The 24,017-nt window shown below is 64.1% G+C and overlaps 1 protein-coding gene across 3 annotated transcripts in view; it reads right to left on the reverse strand.

Annotated features, from left to right (window-relative positions):
* Nucleotides 1-2,742: 2,742 nt before the first annotated feature.
* Nucleotides 2,743-24,017, reverse strand: part of LDB1 (LIM domain binding 1) — a 33,526-nt gene continuing 12,251 nt past the window's right edge. Inside the window, exons 1-11 of one of the 3 annotated variants that reach the window (XM_068949855.1) lie at nucleotides 22,081-22,145; nucleotides 9,772-9,874; nucleotides 9,116-9,160; nucleotides 8,649-8,724; nucleotides 8,182-8,284; nucleotides 7,673-7,845; nucleotides 7,175-7,297; nucleotides 6,948-7,031; nucleotides 6,422-6,545; nucleotides 5,781-5,929; nucleotides 2,743-5,410 (exon numbers count right to left, since the gene is read on the reverse strand). In XM_068949855.1, coding sequence (XP_068805956.1) covers nucleotides 5,180-5,410; nucleotides 5,781-5,929; nucleotides 6,422-6,545; nucleotides 6,948-7,031; nucleotides 7,175-7,297; nucleotides 7,673-7,845; nucleotides 8,182-8,284; nucleotides 8,649-8,724; nucleotides 9,116-9,160; nucleotides 9,772-9,791 — 1,128 coding nt within the window. In that variant the 5' untranslated portion in view covers nucleotides 9,792-9,874; nucleotides 22,081-22,145 and the 3' untranslated portion in view covers nucleotides 2,743-5,179. Of the gene's footprint in view, nucleotides 5,411-5,780; nucleotides 5,930-6,421; nucleotides 6,546-6,947; nucleotides 7,032-7,174; nucleotides 7,298-7,672; nucleotides 7,846-8,181; nucleotides 8,285-8,648; nucleotides 8,725-9,115; nucleotides 9,161-9,771; nucleotides 9,875-22,080; nucleotides 22,146-24,017 lie in introns of those variants that run through there. The other 2 variants (XM_068949853.1, XM_068949854.1) reach the window with 2 other exon arrangements.

The raw sequence follows: 24,017 nt of genomic DNA on the forward strand, positions 1-24,017 counted from the left end.
GTCGCTGCACACTGGGGTGCCCTGCGGGACCCTCCAGCCCAGCATGGACACGGGGCAGGGGAGGGCACGGCAGCCCCAGTGCAGGCTGCCCCGTGTTGGCAAGCAGGACCCCAGGGCTGGGTCCCCGCAGGGAGCCCCGCGGAGACCTGGGGGCCGGGAGCGCGGGGGGACCCCGGGGCTGTGGGCTTGCTGCTGCCTCCGCGGCTGCGGCAGCATTGAGCTCCCACCCCGGGGACGGCAGCTCTGCTCCCCGCAGCTTTGTTCCCCTCTGGGGAGAAAACAGGCAGAAATGTCAGGACAGGGCGGGGGGAGGGGGGGGTCTCGCAAGCACATCACCTGGCACTGATTTGGAGAGGGAGGTTCGGGGAGCTTTCCACCTCCTTCCCCCAGCCCCTAGTCCCCGGCACGGAGAAACCTCCACAGCACACGCCTCGCTGCGTCCCTGGGACACAGCCCCTTCCCGGGGACGGGGCGCCTGCCGTGCTTGCCGGGACCCCTCCGCCCCGTCACCCCAGCCTGGCAGCGGTGGCAGCGGGCTGAGCCACGGCGTGGACCAGCCCAGCGCCGCAGCCTCCCCAGCACGGCACAGCCCCTGCGGGGCCCGGGGCCCAGCTGGCGGCGCGGCCGGCCCCGGCTTTGCCGCTCTTTGCTGGCCGAGCGGGAGCAGGAAGGCAGTTTGCAGGTCTTCAGGACGGTCTTTTCGGGCCTCTTTCCCCAAGGGCGCAGAAGTGTGTCGAGCTCAGCCCCTTCCCAGCTGTGGGCACCCAGCACCTGGGAATATCTCAAGGACACCTCCTGGTGCAGCCTGTTGGGCCAGTCCACGGGGAGACCCCGGCAAGCCAGTGCCCTCCCCGAGCCCTTCGTTTCCGGGACAGGAGCTGACATAAGTGGCCGGGCCCTTTGCCAGCTCCCCGGGGGCTCAAGGAGGGGCAGGACGTCCCTTTGCGGCTGTGCAGAGCTGGTGCGAGGGACCCTGCACAGGACAAGGTGTGCTTAGTGCTGCACCCCCCCCCCCCCCAAATCGACCTCCCCTTGCCATGCAGCTGCAAGGAGGCTCCGGCCAGGTGTGCATCCCTGGGATCCTTCGCAGGGCGGAGATTTAATAGGGTGCAACCAGCCGCTCTGCCTGGCGGTGGCTGCATTTCCCACCAGTCCTGCCTTTTCTGAGCAGCACCCTCTCACGTGGTTCCCCCCAGCACCCTGCCCGGGGCGGGTGCTCCCAGCCCATCCCTGCAGCACATTGATGTGCTTAACCCGAAGGCATCTTGCTGAGGCTGCTAAAGCTCGGTGCACGTGAGAAGTGAGGGTTTCGACAGCTTGGGGAGCACAGGGCCAAAGCACAGCCTGATCCCTGCCCAGCCTCACTGTGCCACCTTTCGAGGAGAGGCAATGCTGGCATTTCGGCAGGCACATCCCCCCGGAGGACCCGTGACGAGGGGGCGGCCGGTGCAGGACTGCAAACCAAAGCAAGGCCAACAGCCCGGAGAGCAGGCTGCCCGCTGGTAACGGCGCCTGCGGGACACCTTCCCGCGCACAGGAGCCTGCGGGCAGGCGGCGTTCCTGGGGTGCTGGGGCTCGGATACGGGAGCAGTGCCGGGATGTAGCGCTGCCAGGGAGGCGATGGGAGAGGGGTCGCCCCCCGCCCCGGGGAGCAGAGCCTCCTGGTCCGGGGGATTAGGCACGCTCCATCCCCACGGGTGGGGGCTGAGCCCTGCTGCCCCCCCCAACACCTCTAGGGTCAGCTCCTCTCTTTGCCCCAGGCCAGGGGAGGCGGGGGGGGGGGGACATCTTGCTCTCCGTGCTGGCACAAGGTTCCCTGGCTCCAGGAGGGAGATGGAGCTGCCCCTGCGGAGGCGGGCGCCATGCCTCCCCGCGCAGCCCCTCGGGGAAGGATCACCGTCACCACAGGTGCAAGGCTGCACCCCAAAGGGGCCGTGCAACGGGGCCGTCTCCCGGGCCCTCGCACGCCACACCGCCGCTGCCGCCTGTCCTCCCAGCGGGACTGTGCTGCCAGCCCCCGCCGCTCTCGGCGGGGACGTGCCCATCACCCTGGCGTCTGGGCAGGCCCCGCGCTGCTTGTTTGTTCTGGCTGCGGGACAGGGCGGTTTCCCAGCAGCCCCAATTCCTGGTCCGTGCTGGGATTTCTGCTTTTCACTGCACGGCAGGAAGCCAGAAGGGGCCTGGCAGGGAACCAGCAGCCCTGAGGTGAGCCAGCATCGCCTGGAGAGCGCAGAGAGCCCTGCGCTGGGGCACCCCGGCGCGCAAGGGACCCCTCTGCCAGCACCGCGGCCCCTGCACCCACCGTGCACGCTGCCAGCACGGGCAGCACCCAGTCCCCCCACCCTGCACCCGCTGCAGGGAGGCTGCGGTTGTGCAGGGCAAGGAGCGTCCCCCCAGCCCTCATTTACCAGCCCAGATCCCGACCTCGCGGCAGCGCGGCCGGTCCCTGCAGCCCGGCTGGCAGCGAGCGCTCCCGAGGGGCCTCCGAAGGGGTGGCTCTTCTTTCCACCGTGCCCTGCAGCCACGGAGGCCCGCGGGGGCCGCTTGCGGGGTGCACGGCCGGCCGCGAGCCCCGGCAGCGCCACCGCGAGCCCCCGGGCCTTGCTGCCCGGCTGCCGCCTGCGCTGCTGCCCCGCACCAGCTGCGCGCCAGGCAGCGGGACGGGGGCTGCCTGCGGAGCAGGGGACGCGGGGCTGGGTCCAGAGCGGAGCCAGGGCTCAGAAATAAGGGCTCGGGACAGCCTCAAACCGAAAAGTCGTTTTATTGGTACCATACATGACTCATAAATGGCACAAACTATGGAGGAAAAAAAAAAAAGAAAGAAAGAAAGAAAGAAAGAAAAAGGCATTACAGTGTGCCCTGGGGGGGCAGCGAGGGGCTGGCGAGGGGCACGTCACCACTGCACGGCAGCCTGAGCAACGCGGCGGTGATAATCGTACCTTAACTGCAAAGCGGAGACCCCCCTCCCCACCACGCGGGGCTGCGCAGGAGCCGGGAGCCGATGGCGGGGGGGGTCTCTCCAGGGGCTGCCAGCTTGAGATCAGGCCGGGGCTGAGCAAAGGGGCTGAGGTGCCGCCCCCCAGCCTGACCGCAGGCGCCAAGCTGGGACAGCAGAAGAAGCGGGGAGGCCTCTCGCTGCCCCCGCCGCAGTCTCGGCCACGGACGGGCAATACTCAGCGCGCAGGAGACATCCCTGCTGCACCTGGAGCCCCCCACGGCTGCACGGCGCCCCCCCGCCGTGACACTCGCTGGCCCCCAGGCCCACGCGCAGGGATGGGGGACAGCAGGGAGGGGGTGGTGGGGCCCCAGCCTGGCACGGAGGTGCCTGCTGGTGGCCCCGGGGACCCCAGACCTGGCAGCAAGGCCACGGCCACGGCACGCGTGGGACACTCGCTGCTGGTTCCCCTCGGCCTCACGGCCCCAGCGGGGAGTTTGGGGGCGGGGGGGCTGGCGGAGAGAGCAGGGCACGCACACCCCCTCTGCCCCAAACCGCAGGGCTCCTCCGCACACGCACACACGTACACACACACGCGCCTCTTGCACACACGCATACGCGCCAGCCCCAGGACGCCCCAGCCACGCGCGGCGGCAGCGCACGCTGCAACCCCCCCGGGGCCATGCCTGGGCCAGGGGAGGGACGAGGGGAGCCTGGAGCCCCCAGCCCCCTCCACCCAGCGCCCCGCGGAGCGGGCTGGGCTGAGCTGGTGAGCACCTCCCCCAGCACCTCCCGTCTTCTCCGTGGAAGGATTTTTTTTTCTTCTTTTTAAACCAAAAAAAAAAAAACCCCAAACTTATTATTATTCTCGTTGTTTCCCCTAACATCAATGGAGGCACCTGCTCTAGTGATAACACATTGAAAGAACGGTATCGTACACACTGTCTACAGCGCAGAAATGTACAAGCACGAGGTACACGAACCCGAGGGGCAGGGAGCGGGGACAACAGCACACAAGATTTACATTGAGGAGGGGGGCGGGGGGCTGCCCCCCACCCCCTGGAGGGATTAGAAAGGAAGTCTGCAAAGTCTCTCCTTGGTTTGAAGCTCTCCGAACTGGATATAAAACGAGACTCCCAAGAGAAGAAGCCTGTACAAAAGTCAGGACAGGGTGAGAGCGCTCAGGGAGGGAGGAATTGGCAGGGTGTGTGTTGGGGGGGGGGGTCTTTTCCCATTTTTTTTTTTTAAACTTACAATTTTAATAATATTATTTTTTTAAAAAAGACAAAAGTAGGAGGTACCGGGAGCCTGGGGTTGCAAAGGGGCCCTGGGCGGACACACGCAGAGCGAGCGGAAACGCACGGAGCCCCGGCACAGAGCGAGGGCACCGGCCACCCCAGCTGAACCGCGGCCTCGGGCCGTCCGTGCCCCGTCCAGCTCACAGGCGTGCTGACCCCGGGGCCGCCGCGGCCGGGCTCTCCGTCCCTGCACGCGGTTTCTATATACACAGTCTCCGCTCGGCCCTGCTGTGCTCTCGCCCCAGGGGAGCAAGGGGAAAAGGAGCAAGGGGGCAGGAGAGCAGGGAAACGCGATGGGGACCCACCCTCAACACCACCCCCAGCACAGCAGATCCGGCGCAGGGGGGCAGCCGGCCGGAGGAAGCTCCGTCTCGGAGCCGGCAGCGCGGGGAAGGCTTCCCTTCGCCAGCCCCGCAGCCCCAGGCCAGACTGGAGATGCACAACCACACTCCAGGTGGCTGCACAGCAAACTCCAGGGGTAGGACCTGGGGAGGAAGAGGAGGGTCTCTACGCTGCGCTGGACCCCAACGCTGGACGCCTGCACACGGCCAGCTTCCTAGTCACGCCAGCTGCTACAGACTCCCCCCCCTCCTAATTCCCCCCTTTCAGCAGGCAGGGGCCGGGCGCACCAGGGAGGGATTGAGAAACTCTCCAGGGAAGAAGCGGGGAGGAAGAGGGAGAAGGGGATATAATGAAGCTACGGCCCCGGAAACCCACCCCTGCCCCGGGGACGGGGTCTGATGGGAAGGCAGGCGTGGGGGGAGCAGGGAGGAGGCGGGGGGAGAGGGCTGGGGGCTGCCCGCGTCGCACGCGCCCCGGGCCGTGCATCCAGCCGGCCGCGCGGCGCCGATCCGCCCCCGGTACCTCGCCGCTTCCCAGTCACTCTCCTTTGCAAATGTACAGGTAGATCGGTTTGGACTGAGTCCACGGGGCGGCCGCCGGGCCGTTACTGCGACGCCTGCGACGTGGGGTTCTCTGACTTGCTCTCCTGGCTGGAGGGCGGTTTGCTGTTCCAGGGGCTGTTGGCCCCCAGCGCCGGCGAGTTGTTGAAGCTGTCCTCGTCGTCGATGCCGTTGGCGGCGTCAAACTGCGTGTTCTCCAGCCGGGTGATGAGTCGCTCGTCCTCGTCCCCAAACTCCCCCCCCATCAGCGTGGGCTCGCCTACCACCATCACATCCTGAAAGGGGAGACGGTCCCGAAACATAATCGAGGTGGGGGGAACCCTGGCCGCCAGCCCCCGCAAATGCCGCAGCCCCTTCCCCGGCCATGGAGCAGCCTCCTTATCCCCGCGCCGGTGCTCCCCATCGCAGGCCCCAAAGCTCGGGCACTGCGTGGGGCCACACACCCTCACCTTGGCCTCCTCCCGGCAGAAGAGGCAGATTGGGGTCCCCTCCCCTTCTCCCCATCACTAGGAGAGAGCTGGGGGGCTCGGCGGGGACATCCCCCTCCAGCCGCTCCTGGGGGGTCTCCCCTTAGCCACTGCCTGGGGCAAGGAGCCCTCCCCTCCACCCCAGGGAAGGAAGAGAGAATGGAAACGGGATGCTTACAGGTACCTGACTGGACAGGGCAAAGGTGCTGGCCGGGCTCTTCTTCTTGCTGTTGCTGTTGTTGGTGTTTCCCCCACCGGAGCTCATGGTGCTGCCCCCTGACATCTTCCTTTTCCGGCGCTTGCTGGGCTGCTGCCGCGCTGGCTCCGCTGGCAAAGTGGGGAGACACGGTCATCCCCAATGAGAAGGAGATGGTGCCCCACGCCTCTCCTAGGAACGAGCCTTTTCTCTGCACAACCCCCTTCCACAAGCGCCATACCCCCTGCTTCACGACAGCCTCCCTTCCCTCTCTTCTCCGCAGCTCTAGTGTCCCCTCCTCTCCTGCTACCCTTGTTCATCCAGGAGCAAGGAAGATTTCCGCCCCTGCTTTGCTAGGAAAAGCAATTCACAATCCCTGAGCGCCAGAGCAGGGAACAGGACCAGGAGTGCTGGCTGCCTGCAGTCCCGCTCTGCCCTAGCAGGGAAGGCAGGGCAGCAGACAAGGAAGTCGTGTGCCCAACATGCCACCCCCGGGCACACAAGACAAGGCCTGGGACAGGCTTTGGGGCTGGAAGAAGCCTGTACGGAGGGCATGGCCTGAGCACGTCTGCCCTGCCACCCAGCAGGATGCCGAGGAGCACGGTGGGCAGCGGGAGACTCACCAGGGGGGGCGACCATCCGCTGCCACTTCTGGAACAGGCAAGTCTTGAGGCAGTCCCGGGGACTGAGGCTGTAAGTCTTGTGCCGTGACATGAGCTCCTGCATTGGTTCTAGGATTACACAGAGCTGTGGGGAGCAGCCAGAGACTCGGGGTTAGATCGCAACACTCCAGGTCCAGCAAGAGTCCCTCTGCCGTGCAGCCATCTGCGTTGCACGGACCCCAGCCACAGCTGGAGCCTGCAGACCCTGGCAGACTGTGACCACACTGACGGAGTCCCTGCTGACTGCTCTGTCTCCTTGCTTCAGCCTCACGAGCCCAGAGGTGTCTTGCCTCCCCACTGCACTCTGCATCGCCTGCCCCTCTTCCAGGCGCCCCTTGCACAGCCTGCCCTGCCTGTGGCTGCAGATACACACGCCCCCAACACCCCAGGGCAGCCAGGCATCAGGCAGAAGATGAGAGCACAAGACAACCCATTGCAATCTGAGGTTCAGAGCTGAGTCTCCCCCTCTCCCCTGCCACACACTTACTCGGAGGTAGTTGAGTGTGGAGTTTGAGAGCCCACAGCGGGTGATATTCTTGGATAACTGGTCCAGCATCTGGGGGTCCTGTGCCTAGGAGCAAGAGGCACAGAGGGCTCAGCTGCATCCAGGCCAGGGACTGTCCTCCTGCACCCCAGCCTGTGATCTCCTTAGGGAGATGAGCTCAGTAGCTCCGTGTCACTCATGCCCCAGGGGCCTCTCGGAGCAGTACTCACATGCATGGCAAGAATGCTGCGGGGGATGAGCTCTCGATGCTGGCGGATGCTGAAATGCCACGTCTTTATCCTCATCATGTCATCAAACATGAACTCCAAGTAGAGCCGACCCTCCACGCACACCTGGACAGCACACAGTATCAGGTCATGCTGCCATCCCCTTCCCCCAGCCCAAATCTCCTGGGAACCCATCGCTCCAGCACACAAAGATACCCTCCTCTTGGTTTGCCCACGCCCCGCATTAGGCTCAGCGGAAGCCAAACCCATGAGCCTACGACGGCCAGGGAATCTGTGCAAAAAAGCAGGGCACTGCAGGCAGCCTGGGGCAGGTGTAATTACAACGCAGTGCTCGCTTGGGCACAGCCCCATCTGCCTAGCTCACGGCCATGAAAATCAGTGCCACTCACTTCACAGGACCAAAGCCACCATGAGAGCAAGCCAGACCAAGGCACTAGGGGCAGCATGGCCTTGGGGAGAAGCAGTTGGCGCTGCAGGTACCTGGGTGAACATGGGCTTGCCATGCTGGGTCACCATGGTGCACTGGTCGCAGTCCAGCGAGACAAAGTTGTTGTGGAACGACTCCTTGGGGTGCTTGAGCACGTAGTAGAGCTCTGTGGCCCCCCCTTCAAAGATGCTGCGGAAGTAACGGGGAATCAGAGTCCGGCCGATTGCTGTAGGTAGGAGAAGGAAGAAGACAACGTCAACAAAACCTCGCTGGCCCAGACATGCTTTCTTGTACCTTGGGGCTGTACATAGAGAGGGTCCCGCAGTCCCCTCCAGCTGGAGGCAGCTCTTGGGCATGCTGTTACCCTGGGGATGCTGATCCTTTTTACCCTGCCCCTCATTGCCTCTCTGTGCAATGCAATCACTGTGCCTCCTGCCAGAGAGATGAGGCTCTCAGGAAGGAAGGAGGGCTCAAACCCGAGCCCTGGGGACCCCTGCAGCAGCTGCAGGCTGCACAAGCCCCCCAGCCATGCTGTGTGAGCCCAGGGGCTGCTGGTACTCACTATATCTCTTTGGTCCATCCTCCAAGCAGAAAGTGATTGTTAACATGGCGTCATCCTCAAAGAACTCCGTGGTGAAGGCGTCCCACCACAGATTGTCACATTCCTGGGGACAGCAGAGAAATGACAGGTTATGGGGAGACAAGGAGACAGCCCTCAACCTGACAGGCACAGCTGCCAAGTGCTCAGCCCTCTGAGGTCTGCACTCCTGGCTGGGCACTCAGAGAAGGGGTTGGCAAGCCCTGTCCCACAGCCAAGCAAGGGACAAGGCACTCGGGCTCCTGCATAGCAGGGCAGGACCGTGCTGTGAAGGGGATTTTTCCTGGAGCCATAATAGCCTGTGAAAGCAGGCAGCATCCCCAGCACATACATGTGGGACCTTCTCCCTCTTCCTCTCACCACCCCTCCCTTCCTGCTCCCCAGTGGGTCCCAGGGCCCTCCCCAGGCCCTGTTGTCCCCCAGCTCCTCACCTCTGTCCAGTTCTGCAGCCGTTTGTTGAGCTCAAATATCCTGTAGTCAGTCTGGTTCCCATACGGTGTGTGCCTCCTGCCGAGAGAGCAGAGCACAAGCGGTCAGAGCAGGAAGGAAGCCAAGGGGTGGGGAAAAGTCCCAAGCCCGCAGCGGGGGGACACAGCAATGAGGAAGAACAGCCCCTTTGGGCAGAGCACAAGCAACCCCACGCAACCTCTTGCAGCCCAGCAGCGAGCCTGCGCTGCCAAGGCGTCCTTTCGCAGGTCCCTTGCCCGAGCAGGGCCTCTGCTTGCACCGAACCCGGCCAAGGCCAGCCGGGGCCTGCACACACGCAGGTGGCCGCTGCTCTGCACCCTCGCGCTCGGCCAGCCCCAGCAGAGCAGCCGTGAGCGCGCACTCCCGGCTCCCTTCCCACCAAGCACCCACGCGCCAACCTGCTCAGCGTCCCCCGCACGCCTGCACTTACCCGATTCCAGGCTCCAGGTACGTAGGTGGGTACATGGGAGTAGGTCTGCAGGGAGAAGCAACGCACCCAGGTTAGTGCTGGGAGATGCTGGCGGGCATCTCCACCCCTGCTCCCCGCAGCTACCCCGTCCCCCGCCTCTAGCAGTAAGCTCGGGGCTTACCGGAGACGAGACCCCAGGGCTGCACCCCGACTGCTGACGTCCCACAGCCCCATGGGTGACCTGCACCCCTGAAGCTGGGCTCTGCTCTGGCACTGGCTGAGCTGCGCTGCTCCACCGTCCCGGGGGCCCGGACCGCATCCCTCCGGACACATCCTGCCACTCTGCAGCTAGGGCTGACGCCAGGCAGGACGGAGGTTGGAGAAGGGGGTGTTTTTGCAGGAGCTGTGCTCCCCATCCTGTATTATCCCAGCTGTTTGGCCTGGCAAAGGGCTTGTCCCTGCAGAGCTAGGAGACCTAGCTCCCTTGATCCCAGATGTCATCCTCGCTCTGCCTGGTCCCAGCTGTGCCCCCCTCCAATCCCATCTCTGCCCTTGCGCTAGCTGAATTCAATGCACTGCACTCCCAGTAGGCTGCTGGGAAGGCTGATGGAGCATTCCCCCTGTCCAGGCCTGAAAGACATCCGAACCTCACACACCACCCCTGGGCCCCGGCTCACCCCACATCTCGATCCAGCATGGTGCCCGGGTGGAAGGGGGGAAAGGCGTTGCCGTTCGGGGGCTCCTTTGGCGAGTACAGCTTGAATGACTTAGAGGAACAGCCTGGAGAGAGGGGGAGAAAGCAGGTCAGCCGGGTTCACCCAGCACCGACAGCGGGCCACCTGCTTTCAGCAGCCTCAGGGGCCCAGCCCTGAAACAGCACCACCCCGCGGGTTTCTCATCAGTGCACAGAGTTCATCGGTCCTCAGCCAGCCGCGTCACTGGGGACGGCACCCGACAGGAACGGCCCAGCTGGCGTGCCAGGGAGGGTCCCATCCCTCCCCCTCAGCCTTTCGGCGCTGCTCCTAATCCTGCCGACCTGGGGAATCACGAGGGATCTTTTCGCTGACCTTTCTATCGCCATGGTGACGGGTGAATAATCACCAGGACGGCCGGGTCCCCAGGCAGCCACCATCTGCCACTCAGGCGGCGCGGCCGGCGGTCTCCGGGCTCAGGCTGGGAGGAGAGATCCCGTCGACCAGCCCAAGCCCCTCCGGTGGCGCGGCACCCCTGCCCCCGGCAGCCCCTCCGCCCCCCGCCGCGGTGCAAAGACCGGGAGCCCACTGAGGGCGCCGCCGGATCCAGACACCCTGGCAAGGTGCCCCCCAACCCGGGGCAAGCCAGGGTCCCCCACTTGCCGTGCCCCCTCCCTCTGCAGCCGGGGCCGGTTCCCGGGAGCCGCCGCTGCCAGCGCCCCTCCCAGCGCCCCGGGCCCCGCGGGGCCCCGGCATGCCCCACCACGCCGCGCCGGGGCCCTGCCGAGGCACGCGCGGAGGGGAGCGGCCGCTCCGCGGCTCGGCCCCGCGCGGCGGGCAGGCGGCCTGCCAGCCCCCCGGCGCAGCCGGCCCGACCTGGACGGGGCGCCGCGGGCGGGCGGGTGGCCAAGCGGCTCCGGCTCGGCCGGCCCCGCCGCGCAGCGGGCTGAGGCCCCGGAGCGGCAGCGCCCGGCTGCCGGCCTCCCCGCGGCCAAAACGGCATCGCCGGGGCGAGCGGTGCCGGCGGCCGCTTCCCGACGGCCGCGAGCTCCTCGCGGCGGCAGCCCGGTCCCGCGGCAGGGACGGCGGAGGTGCGGGCCGGCTGCGGGGAGGGCGCAGGACGGATGCACCGGAGCGAAGGAAAGCGGCGCCGCCGGCACTCGGGCCGCGACTCCCGCGGGCATCTGGGCTCGGCCAGCGGGACCTGCTAATGAACATGGGAGCCTCAACGACCGGACATCACCGTCAGCCCTCCGCAGGCCCCGCTGCGCACGTCCCCCAGACCTTCCCTGAGGGCGGCGGAGCGAGCGAGGGCTGGTTACAAGCCAGCTCCCCGGCGCTAAACCCACCCCGCATCCGCACGGGGGAAACCTTGCTTTCACCTCCCGGTGCCCATCTTGTTGGGGCCCTCGCGCCTGCTGCACAGGCGGCAAAAGCCGGCCGTTCCCCAGCTGCCCCAGGGGAGCACGCCGGGGCCCGGGGGACCATCGCCCGGGCCGCAGGGCGGCCGGGGGCTCCCCGCTCCTGGCATCGGCCTGCCTGCAAAGAGAGCGAACGGGGCACGGCCCCTTTTCCTCATGCGGCCGCTGGCAACGTCGCCCTCTTGGTCTTACCTCGCGTTTTTACCGACGGACAAAAAAAATTTGCTGCGGAGGTCAGCGCTGGTAACAGAGAATTTTTGCCTCCTGCTTCAATCCACGAGCTCCCTGTCAAGTTCGGCCTAATGGACTTTACAATTCAACTGCAACTACGCTACAAAACCAGCGTTTTAATTTCCTTCTTGCTGCCGTTAAATGACATTAAGCTGAAGTGTGCTTGCTGCATAGGAAACTTTCCAAAAGCGCATGTCTTCTGCTTAAAACCAACCAATTCATTACACAAAGAAAGAAGCAGCTACAGATTGTGAAGTGAACGGCTCGTTTCTGGTCACCACGTCCTTGGGAAAAAAAACAGAACAGGCAGATCTTATCCTCTGATGCTTTGTTTTTATTCATCGATGAGAGAAGGAAGGAGAAAGCCCCCAAGCTTTCTTGCTCTTCTCAGGCCCCAGTCTGTTTCCCAGCTGCGAGCGGATCAGCCAGACACCTAAACTGAAAATAACACTCTCCGTGCGCGCGCAAAGGTCTCCCGGGACGGTGAGACCAGGGGAAAAGCTCGCCCTCCACCTGCTCCGCTGCTGATGCTTTTTCCCTGACCCTCTGCCCCTGGAGGGGGGCTAACGGAGGAGATGGACCGCTGCTCTGACCCGGGTACCTATTCTGACCTTGGGCCTTTCCAAGCAGATTTAATATTGACATGACCTGGTTTGAGGGCTCCATGAAGTGACCTATCTCAGGCTCAGAGGGGTGAGGAGGGACTGGCCAGGTGGGCTCAGCAACACCAGCATCCTGACCAAGTATTATTTTTATGCAGTGTAAAATGTTACTGGATTAAGTGGTTTTAAACAATTTCAACAGTAGCTTTCGGGTTTCATATAGGCTGCTCAAACCCCACGTTCATGGCAGAGAGGATTTTAAAACGCATGTAACATACACATGCGATAGTAGCATTGCACGAAAGAATGCAATTACTTTAAAACAGGAGCGTCATCAACCCTGATTAAGATTCACGCAGCGAAGCCTGACAGATCCCTGCGCTCTCCCTCCTCGCCCCTGCTCGACTCGCTCTGCGAACCCCCGTCCCCCCGGGCACGGTGACGCAGACCCGCACGACTCGCCGTTTCCCTGCCGTGGCTCAACTAATCCCAGCGCGCTCGGCCCGAGACGATTCCTCCCAACACCTCCTGCTCCTTCTCCTTTGCGCGCCGCAGTGAAAAGCGAGGAGGATGGAGCAGCACGGGGCAGCTGGGGCACCAACCAGCTCCCGCGTGCCGTGAAACAACGGCGAGCGTGCGAGGTCCTTCCTGCCCCCCGGGTCGGGCAGCCTGCCCCGGACCAGCGGGACAGCGCAGCGAGGATTTGGGCAGACACCGCGTGCATAGAGATCCCGAGCTTGCTGTGCTGCTGGATGTGCGATGCCTCTGCAGACTGCAAGTCTGAAAAACCCTACGGGAGAGGCTCTCCAAGGCCCTCGTATTTACATGCTAGTCCCAGCGAGAGCTGGGGAATGCTACGGGGATGACCCAGCCCTTCTTCCTGCCAGGGCACGACTGCTCCCCAGGGCGAGTTGCAGACACACTGTCGGGTTTTACACATCCCTGGCAGCTGCAGCTCCGCCGGCGGGAGTCGTCTGGCTGCACGCACTCCTTTGCGGCAGCACGACGGGTCTGCCTGCAAAGCGCTCGCCCTGCTCCGCGCCCGGAGCAAACCACGCCGGCAAGCCGCTATGCTGCCACAGCCTGATTTGGGCTGAGCGGAGTGTGCGGCAGAGCCAGCGAGCCAGAAACTCCTCCGTACCAGGCGGCAGCACCAGGCTTTTGCGTGCGCTGCCAGCACGGCCGTCAGCCCCTATCCTGCCGAGCGCTGCAGCGCCCGGAGAGCTGCACGCCTCCTGAGGCTCCCAGCGCTGGTCCCCACAACATGCTCGGTGCCACAAAAATGCACACGTGGTCGGCAAGGAAAAAAATCTGGCTGACACTGCAGCTAGCGAGCTACTGGCCCAGGCAGGTCCCTCCGAACAGCGCGGTGCCTGTGGCCGGGCAGGCGGTGCCACCGCTCCTCAGCCGTGGGTGCTGCGGGGAGGCACGGGAGAGGGGAACCCTCCTAGGAGGGATCCCAAGACCTGCTGCAGCCCGGCTCCGGCTGCTCCCATCCAGCCTCCCCCCTGCACCGGGAGCGCCTGCTCAGCCGGGCCGGCTCTGTCGGGACAGAGCCCAGGCAGGAGCTGCCGGCTGGCTCGCCGCATGCAAGCACATGCAAAACTCCAAGCAGGCTCCGAGTGACCCAGGCTCGACGCTTATGCCTCGACCGGGTCCCTGCAGGTGGAGAGCCGGGGCCAGGGGCTCGCCAGGAGCCCAGCAGCGCGGCGCAGGGCTGACGCGAGAGCTTGGAAAAGGCACAGCAGACAGCAGCTGGCGAGGAAGCAGCTCCATACGTACAAGCGTCCAGGGAAACGACGGCGGGTGCTCTCCAAGTGACTCACATGCAATTCAGCGGTGCCCAGCCCTCCATCTGCCTTCTCCTCCACTTTCCTTGCCTGGCAGCAGCCAGCCCTGCAAGCAAAGCTGTTCCGATGCGCTCCCCAGCCCAGCCCCGCAGCTTCCTTGCGCTGCGAACGGTTAAAACCCAAACCAAACCCCCAGAGCTGGGGATCCTTACGTTGCCAAAGCAGCCAAAAGCACATCATGCAAAGCCAGGGCCCCTACGCGAGGGGCTGCATCGCCGGGCCGTGGCTCGTCACAGCGAGCAGGGGGTAGGACCACCACGAAGCAGGGGGATGCACCGTGCCTTCCCAGGGGTCTCGCTGGAAGGAAAGCCCTTGCCTGCACTCCCCTCGCACTGTCTCGCTGGCAAAGAGAAAACAGCGACCGCTACCGAGGACAAAGGCCGAGCAGCGCCGGCACCTCGCTGTTACACCTGCGGCCACCAGCAGGATTCGGAGCTCTACACCCGAGAGAGGAACCTTCTCCGGCCGGACAGCAATCGCGCTTTCTGCGCAAGCAGCAAAGCTCAGCAACAAGGCAGGGACTCTAGAGGCTAAAAAAAATAACAACAGTAATAAAAAGGGACCGGAAAGAGGCTGCAGGGTTACAACTCCACCAGGGAGCACCCTGCTCCTCCCAGCAGCCGGGTGGTGAAGAAGAGGGGCTAGCCTTCGGTGAAAGCTTCAGCTCCTTCCCGGCATGCACTCGGCCCGTTTCCTGGCTGCCTAACGAGGCTTTAAAGTGTAAATAGCGGCATTGTTTCCGAGGCGCTGCTTTGCCGGGGTGGGGAAGCCCTGATAGAGGCAGGAAATCCATCTTCCCAGCCCAGCCCAGCTGGCACCAGCGCAGGGAGGGTGCTCCTCAGAGCAGGGTGCGGGGCTGCATTTCTCATGTGGACCAAATAATTCACGTGGCTTTGTCCATTGACAGTTTTGGTGGCAGGGAAGCTGGCAGGGCTGGAAGGGGGAAAAACAGAGAGAAGTATCCAGAGCAACTGAGAAAGGCACGTGCATGTGGACCAGCCCCTGGTTAGCCCCCGGCAATCCTGCTTTCGTCTCCTCTCTCTCTCCTTTTTTGGAGTGGAGGGGGGAGAGAGAGGGGTAGCTCAAAACCTAGTGCTGTTATTAAATTAAAAGAAACACAGACAACTTACACCAGTGGCACTGCCCAAGTGCCGCTCTGTGAGCTAACATCAGCCCCAGAGTTTCAACTTCCAGCATCCCTGCTTGCTTTGAAAGCGCAGCACGAGCACAGCAGAAGCTCCCTGGAGGCCCGGCTCTCCAGGGAAGAGGCGCGCGGGAGACACGTTCCTGCAGGAAGCCAGGCGGCGAGGTCACGGATCCAGCCTCACTGAAAGAGCGAACACGGCCAACCCGCTGCACAACCCTGCTACGGCCCCGAGTAAACACTGACATACACAGAGGTGAAGCATGCAGCATCGCCCGTCCTGCTGCGCACAGGGATTACGCTCTCGCTTTTCTCGAGCCACACAACAGCTGTACCCACATCTGAGCAGGCCACAGAGCTTATCTTGACCATTAGCTGTCTCCTTGCCCACACCACGCGGCCGCATCTCCCGCACCCAGGCGGCGGGTATCTTCGGCTGCACAGCAGCCGCGGTGATCCCTGAACGCGGCCGTTTTGCTGCTCAGCTGCTGGGCACCGCGGCCCTAGGAGACCCCGCCTGCTCCCGAGTCGCTCGGGGAAGGAGCACGGCTCGGCACTGACCTGCTCTCCCTGCATCCAGCAGGGAAGGATCCAGGCTCCAGGTGACGCGAGCCAGCTGGAGAAACTCTCCCGGGGAGGCAGACACCGCTCCCGGGCTAAAAACCGGGCACGCTGCTTTCCCGTATTCCCATTCAGGGAGCCACTTTCCTGCCAGGGACGGGGGGGGGTTAAGCTCGTTGCCCGGGCACACGCTGGGAAGCTCGGCTGACAGCCACAGCCCCACGGGGGACTTGCCGTGTCCCGCGCAGCGGGGGGGGGACACGCGCTCCTGCCCCGGCTTGCACCCTGGCGCATTAGCACGAAAGCCCCCCCATCAGCAGCGCACAAAACGCCTCGGACCACGGCGAACGCGGGTGCTCCCTGCTATTGACGGGGTTGCAAACTCAGGGGGACGGCGACCGGCCTGAGAAATAATAACTAGCTACAGCCCGCCTGACCCGGGCTGCGGGGAGTCTGAACCAGGAATTAAAGAGCCAACATCGCGGGAGGCGGGGAAGACGCCAACGCGCTGGCGCTCCTGCACTGCTCCACCACCCAGCGCTTCAGCGGAGGCCCCGTGCACCGCCAAACCCCGTGCGGCCGGCGGCTCGCGCTCCCTCCGCCGGGGCTTGAACCAAGTCACAAACTTGATGCAAACTGCAAGGCGGCATTATCCGAAAAGCAACGCGCAATGAGAGCTCAGGCTGGGATGTGGACTTGCTGGTCGAGGCTCAGATTGCTTCTGCCTGGCCTGCAGAGTTAGGTGCTGAGCAGGGACCCCAGAGATATCTCACTTCTTTGTGATAACTGGCTGACACCTCGAAATAGCAGGCATCTCCCTTTTTTCTCTTTAGCCCCTTGGATAATTCAGACACGTGGTCGGAGACGTCTCAGGGATGGAAGACAGGAGAGGACGCCCTGCCAACTGCAAAAACGACCGAAAATTGAATCTGTTCCAACGCTGCAAACCCCAGATGCAATCCCACAGATAACCCAGTTTCAGCTCCGCTGTCAATTTGACACAAGTCACTCATTTCCTGTGACTCAGGGAAATATCCCACAGGCACTAAATATTGCTTTAAACGTGCTGTCTCGAAGATCTGTAATCAAACGCTGCTAATATCAGCCTCAAAAACTAGCTTGTGCACACCTTTGACGTTTTCAGCCTCCTTCCCTCTCGCCCGAACATGCCCACCCTTGCGCCTCGCCACCCCACAAAGATCCCTCACTAAGTGAGCACGCTTGGGGCTGGGATCCTTCTCTTTCTCCAGCAGCAAGCACATGCACAGCGTGGGTAAAAAAGAAAAAAAAACAAAAAAAAACCCAACCAAACAAAAAAAAAACCCATGATGTTGGAACCACAGGGCTAGGAAAAGAGAAAAAAAAAAAAACCCTTGTCAGCACCCTGTGAAAAAACCTCCTGACAAGCTATAACTTTCATCTTCAAAGGTTTTTAGACTCTGTGGCAAGACAGAAAATTTCACAAATGCAGCCAGACACAGCGATGGCCCTCCAGAGCCTGCAGACAGCACCTCTGCTACTGCTCACAGCTCCTTCCCCCCCAGACAAACATCAGCAGAACAAAACAGCGCAGCTCCAGCCAAAATTCACGCAGGTTTCACATGGCTGCTGCGTGGGAAGCTCTCAGCAGGGCTGCGATCCTCCCGAGACACATGCAGCGGAGACCCGGCGGGCCGGGAAACAGCGGGGAGAGACTGGTCCTGTCTCTCCAGCTGCCGGAGGGGGATCCCTGAGCAGATCGCCCAGACCTGCCGGAGCCTGCAAGCACAACGCACGGTTTATTCCCTGCACCCATCCTCACACCGTTCCCTGGTCCCAGTCAGCCTCTGGCTCGAGGCTGCCAGGACCTGGCCAAGGACTGCAGGGGAAGCCACAGTTGACTGGGGAGGCAGGGAAAAGTCCTGCCAGGCCCCGCGGCTATTGACTGCAGCCTGGGTGCAGGCGAGCAGTCAGCCTGCCTAGGAGCCCAGGAGGCTGTCAGCCCCCACGTGGCGCATGGAGATTTGCAATCCCGGGATGCACCGCTCCACCTCGCTCCGAGCCGTTGCAAGGAGCGCCGAGTGCTGCACGCTGGGACGCGTAGTCTCCAGAGACCACAGCCCCACCACGAAGAGCCGCCTCGCTCCATGTTGTGTCCTAGGTGGAGCCCCGCAGTCCTGGCAGCCAGCCAGCCGCCTGCTCCGGGGGAAAGTTGGAAACTCCTGCTGCAAGGATGCAGCGGGAGCTGGCGTCTCCCAGGGCCCCTGCGCCTTCCAGCTGGCTGCGCCGCAGCGGCCTGCGCCGGGGCCGAAGCTTGGCGCTGGGGCGCAGCGCTCGCCCCCAGGGGAAGGGCTTGGCTGCTCCGGCTGGACCTCTCGCCCTCACCTCCGGTCAGACGATCCCAGATCCAGGCGAGGAGAGGAGGGAGACAAACAGCACCAAGCAGAACACGCAGCCCTGGTGGGAACCTACTTGCTTGAAAATAGCTTGCACCAAAGGACCTCCATCACTTTTTAAAGCTGTTAGTGCAAACCTCTGCCCCCATCAGCTCAGGCTGAGCTTCCACCTCTCTAAGAGTCAGTTTAAACCAAGCTGAAATAGGCCACGCTTGACCTCAGAGCGGTCACGGAGGGGCTGGCGCTGGTTTAGCCGTGCTGGCTGGGACAGCTCTCCTCCCAGTGCCCCCACAAGCCCCCCGAGCGGAGAAGCCGCTGCGCTAACAACGCTGCTCCGGCCCCAGCGCCGCTCCGCTCCTGCTGCTCTCAAACCGCTGCATCCTGCTCACCCTTGTTCGGCAGACGGGGCTCAGGACAGGGGAGCGACAGATGCCACCGGCAGAGCTGGGGACAGAGCGCAAGTCTTGCAAACGCCCACGGCAGTACTGGTCTCAAAACACCTGGGTGCCTCTGCCTTACAAGCAGCTTTGGGTCGCCGGGCCCGTGGCTCCCACCCACGTCCAGGTGACTGGTGCTGAGGCAACAGCTGGAGAAACACGGACCTGGAGCGCTCCTCAGCACCGAGACCAGCACAAGAGTGGTGCTCTGAGACCATCCCAAAGTGGCCCCACCTGCCACCAGCACCCAGGACACTAGCAGGAGCCAGCACAGATTTCCGCATCCACCTCTCCAGACGCTCAGTTAACACCTCCCAGAGGTTTCCGCCTGGAGCGGACACTTTTGGCTGCTGCTTCGTTAGCGGCATGTGCTGTCACTGGCGTCCCCGCTTTGGATAACCGCAGCTCTCAGGAACCCTCAACGCAGCCTGACGTCGGGCTGAGCCAGCCAGGTGACTGAACCAGCCAGCGGTGCACGCGCTGCTCCTGCCACCTCAACCCTCTGCACGCACCCAGAACCGGTCCCCTGCAGAGCCTGCGACCGGCTGGGACTCCCCAGGGCCGCCGGTTAGCCTGCGATCGGCCAGCGGCACCAGTAACCCAGCGCACACGAGGCAGGGTGACAGAGGAACCCAAGTGCCTTTCCCACCCCCAAAGAGCTGAGAGATGTCTGCTCCCTCCTCTGCCCAACGCAGGACCAGAAGCAAAGCACTCCAGAAACCATCCCTGCCATTGCTGCACGCCCCTGGGCAAGTCATCTCACCCAGGTATCCCCACCTGCAATACCAGTCGGCCTGAAACAACAGCCAGGAGGGCAACCGGTGAGACAGCACACCTCATCACGGCAAGCGCTGCAATACCCACACACACGGGGATGCACACAGTGTAACTAGCATCTGGAGCACCCTGTCCACTACGTCACTCGGAGGACAGGAGGTTTTCGAAGGAGAGGGCCAGCATGCACGTGGTCAGAAGCGCTGCTGCTGCTCTGCGACTGTGCAGAAGTTGCAGGCCCCACAAAAATAAAAACCACAAGTTCATGCCAAGGTGCTCAGAGTCCAGACTTGGGTGCATGTCGCTGCAGAGCCGCAAGCGTACAGAGCTCTGGCACAAACTGGGGTGACGCTGGACAAGATTCAAAACGCCTCCAAAAGGAGCTGAAAGGTTCCTGGCTGCAAGGCAGAGCAAGAAGGCTCTGGTGGGAAACGCTGCTTCGCGGGCAGGCTTTCCAGGAGAGACCCGCAGGGGACAACCTCTGCGGCAGCGTCCCCCTGCCAGCCGCAGGACACCGAACGGACCCTGGCCCGCCCCTTCCGCGGATCCCACATCCCGAGGGACGCGGGATGCTTAGGAAGGCAGGCTCTCCGCTCTCACCAAAGAGCGGGCAGAAAGGGCCCCAGGTCCTGCCCCAGTCCAAGGCACCACTGCTCACAAGTTAATTTCTGTGGCTTTTCACTAGCTTCTTCCTGGTTTACACCTGCTGTAGCCCGCTGCGGCGGCGGGGAAAAGCCCACACCAAACAGAGAAAAACCTGCATCGCCAAACCCATGAATTCAAACATGAGCCCGTCTTCCCTCAGATCATAACACGTCTTTTCCTTTTTAAAAACAACACACTTTGCCTGCCTTTCACTTGTTTTCCGAGTCTTTAAGGTGTCTTTGGGTGACAGACATGGGATTTCTACAAAAGCAGGAGGGCAGAGATTACATTCTTTTCTTCTTCAATGGAAACCAGAATTCTCCCACAACCAGAGCACTCCAGAAACTGAGGTTTTAAAGAAAGAATAAAGACATCCAAATATGCCAATACTTGCACCACAAACTATTAAGAGCTGATACCTGACTGATTCTGGAGGATTTCCACTGCAAAACAAAATGCAAAGCGCTATCAAATGCAGAGAAAAGCCAGGAGACCCCAGTAGCGCCGAGTTTGCTCCCACACCTGCCTGCCGCTGAAACCCAGGATGCCTGGGGACTCCGAAGAACCCAACCTGATCGACAACCCAAAGTTACGCTTTTCACAAAACAGTTTGGTTTCAGGGAAGAAGCAGGCCGAAAGCTTTCCAGCTTGAGCAGCCACCAACACCACGTCCCAGCCGAGCAGCCTGCACCCGCTGCGCCTTCGGGGGCCTCCTCCCCCAGCTACCAGGGGATGAGAAACAGCAATTTTGAATGGGAAAATTACGTCCCGAGCTCAAGACTCGTGGGTATCGCTCCCCAGGACAGGGTAGAAAGTACCTCGACCCAGGGGGAGCCTCAAACCCCGAGCCGCGTGAAGGCGCAAGGGCTCACTGCTCCCACGGGGTATCTACAGCCAGCTCCCGCGCAACACACACTTGCTGGGTGGCTGCAGGCGAGTCACTTCACCCCTCCGCGAAACCACGGAGAATTGCCGCAGGGAGCCCTGCGGGGCAAGGACTCGCTTTTCCGCGCTCGGTGCCAAGCCTCTGTCAACACGGGCCTGCTGCAATGGAAACAAGAGCCGCTTTCACCCAGAAACCCCAGGACACGAGGCCGGCTCCCAGCAGGGCTGCCCCAAGCTGCTCCCTGGCGCCCGGTGCACAGCCAGGCCCTGGAGGACCTGCAAATCAGGGGCCTGCAGCCAGCTGAGCCCCGCCATGCAGAGCGACCCCTGGCCCCATGGCGCGCACCGCGCGGGGCGGCCTCGGGGGCTAGGGGTGCAAACGCAGGCCTGCGCGGGGGGCTCGCTCCGCGACGCCCGGCTCGGGTCTGGGAAGCGTTCACCTGCCCCTGCCACCAACGCGCCGGGGTGCGATTTCCTCCCGTCGCAGCCCTGCGGCTGCGGAGCCGTTCGGGAGCCGCCGCAGGAGGCGACCCGTCCGCGGCCGGGAGGGGTAGGACCGCGGGAGAAGCACCCCGTCCTCCGCGCGCACGCCCCGGTCCCCGAGCGGCAGCTGCTGCGCCAAGTTTCCCCCGGCCCCGAGCGCTCTGCGCTCGCCCGCTCCCGGGCCGCCCCCACGCTCGAGCCCCCCGGACCGAGCCGGCGCTTTGTCCGACGGCGAGGACGAGCTCCTCGCGCCGCACGGCCCCCCGACCCCGGCCGAAGCACCCTGGCCCCCGCGGCGGGGAGCGGCTATTGTGATTAGGGCCCGCGGCCTCCGCGCTCGCACCGCTCGCACACGTTGCTCCGCTGCGAGGTGTCCGCAAGGCGCTCGCGGGACCCTCCGATGCTGCTCCCAGCGGGCGGACGGGCGGGCGGGCGGACGAAGTTGCAGCGGGCGGGCCGGGAGGGGAGCGGGGCCGGGTGCTCGCGGTGTGACAGCGGGCGCGGGGCCGCGGGGCCGGAGCCGGAGGGGGAGAACAAAGGGAGCCGCCGGGGGGCACGGAGCGGGGCGCCCCGCGGGGCCGGGGCGCCTCTCCCAAAGCCGGAGCTGAGCGAGGAGAGCCGGGCCGCGGAGGGAGGGAGGGAGAGGGGGCGGGCAGGAGGGAGGGGAGCCGCACAGGGCAACCGGGGCGGGGGGGCGGCACGGCGAGCCGGGCGCGCAGCGGGGCAGCAGCGGCAGCGCGGGGCCGGCGCTGAAACTTTGCCGGAGCCGCGGCGGGGGGACGGGACGGGACGGGACGGGACGGGACAGACCCTGCCCTGCCCTGCCCGAGCGGGGCCGGGAAACTTCCCGGGGCGGCGCGGGCACCCGCCGGCCCGGGGCACTCACCGCGGGGCGGCCGTCGGGGCGGCGCGGGGCGGCCGTCGGGGCGGGGGTCTCAGCGCGGCGGCGGCGGGGCGGGCGGGCGGCGCGGGGCGGCCGCCATGGGGCGGGCGGGGCGCGGGCGGGGCGGGCGCGGGGCGGGGCGGGCGCGGGGCGCTTCCTTTGTCTGCGCCGCGCGGGCCCACAATGGCTGCGGCGGCGGCGGCGGCGCCCGCTGCCGGCCGGCGGGGACGGGGCGGGGGCGCGCGCGCGCGCGCACACGCGCGCCTGGCACGGCGCCGCGCGGCCCCCGGAGCACAAAGGGCAGCGCGCCCCCCCGAGGGCGTCGGGGCCCCCGCACCCGTCCCGCTCCCCCTTCGGGGAAGGCGGCAGCCCTGCACAGCCACCCTGCCTGCACCCTGCATGGCCACCCTGCATAGCCACCCTACCTGCACCCCGCACAGCCACCCTGCACGGCCACCCTACCTGCACCCCGCACAGCCACCCTGCACGGCCACCCTGCATGGCCACCCTGCATGGCCACCCTACCTGCACCCCGCACAGCCACCCTGCACGGCCATCCTGCCTGCACCCTGCATGGCCACCCTGCATAGCCACCCTACCTGCACCCCGCACAGCCACCCTGCACAGCCACCCTGCCTGCACCCTGCATGGCCACCCTGCACAGCCACCCTGCACGGCCACCCTGCATGGCCACCCTACCTGCACCCCGCACAGCCACCCTGCACGGCCACCCTACCTGCACCCCGCATGGCCACCCTGCACGGCCATCCTGCCTGCACCCCGCACAGCCACCCTGCACGGCCACCCTACCTGCACCCCGCACAGCCACCCTGCACAGCCATCCTGCCTGCACCCTGCATGGCCACCCTGCACAGCCATCCTGCCTGCACCCTGCATGGCCACCCTACATAGCCACCCTACCTGCATCCCGCACAGCCACCCTGCACGGCCACCCTGCATGGCCACCCTGCACGGCCACCCTACCTGCACCCCGCACGGCCATCCTGCCTGCACCCTGCCCATACCCTACCTGCACGGCCACTCTGCCTCCACCCTGCCTGCACCCTGCCCAGCCACCCTCCTTGCACCGTGCCTGGCTACCTTGCCGGCACCCTGCCTGTACAGCTACCTTCCTTGCATTGTGCCTGGCCGTGCTGCCTCCACTCTTCTTGTACTGTACGTGCCTGTCCTGTCTGCCCCTGCTCAGCCATCCTGCCTGCACCCTGCTTGTCCCGGCCTGGCCCCTCTGCCCAGCCGCCTCACTGCATCCCAAACTCCCATCACATGCGGCCAAGGAAACCTCAGCTGTATCTGTTCCCCAGCTGAGATACAACCCAGCCCTGGGCAGACTCTCACCCCAAGGGGCTCTAAGAGGAGAAGGCCCCTGCAGGGGTCCCCGGGTGACCAGAAGATCCAGTTTTCCCAGTTACTGAGTTCACCTCTCTACGTTCTTAGCTTAGTTAAAAGTTTGCCGTTTCCAGCACTTTTCCCAAGACACAGACAGCTGCATCACCAAAGACAGATTAAACCAGGTCTCCTGCTGGAGCTCTCAGGGTAAAGCTGTCCTGGCCTCCGAATTTGGGGTGGGTGGGGAGGGGAGGAGCGGAAGAGGAACTGCCCCCTTTAATCCCAGCTCTTGCCCAGGGATATTTTTAACAGGGCCCAAAGCAAGCCTGTTACAATAAAGTCCGGCCCAACCTGGGCTGTCCCAGCAAGATGGGACCAGCTGGGGACTGGGAGGTGGCCACAGTGGCAGAGGCTCAGGCTGGCTATTTGCAGGTGGCAGCAGTGCAATGTGCCTCCGCTGACCCAAGGGAACAGCTTTCACGCCAGTCCGCAGACCCCAGGAGCCTGGCTGGCCTCTACACCTAGTTCCCAGCCCTGCACCATCCTTCCACCCACACCCCCTTGCATCAGCTCACGTATATACATATTTACAT

The sequence above is a fragment of the Struthio camelus genome, chromosome 7 (genome assembly GCF_040807025.1).
Source record: "Struthio camelus isolate bStrCam1 chromosome 7, bStrCam1.hap1, whole genome shotgun sequence".
Classification (NCBI taxonomy): Eukaryota; Metazoa; Chordata; class Aves; order Struthioniformes; family Struthionidae; genus Struthio; species Struthio camelus.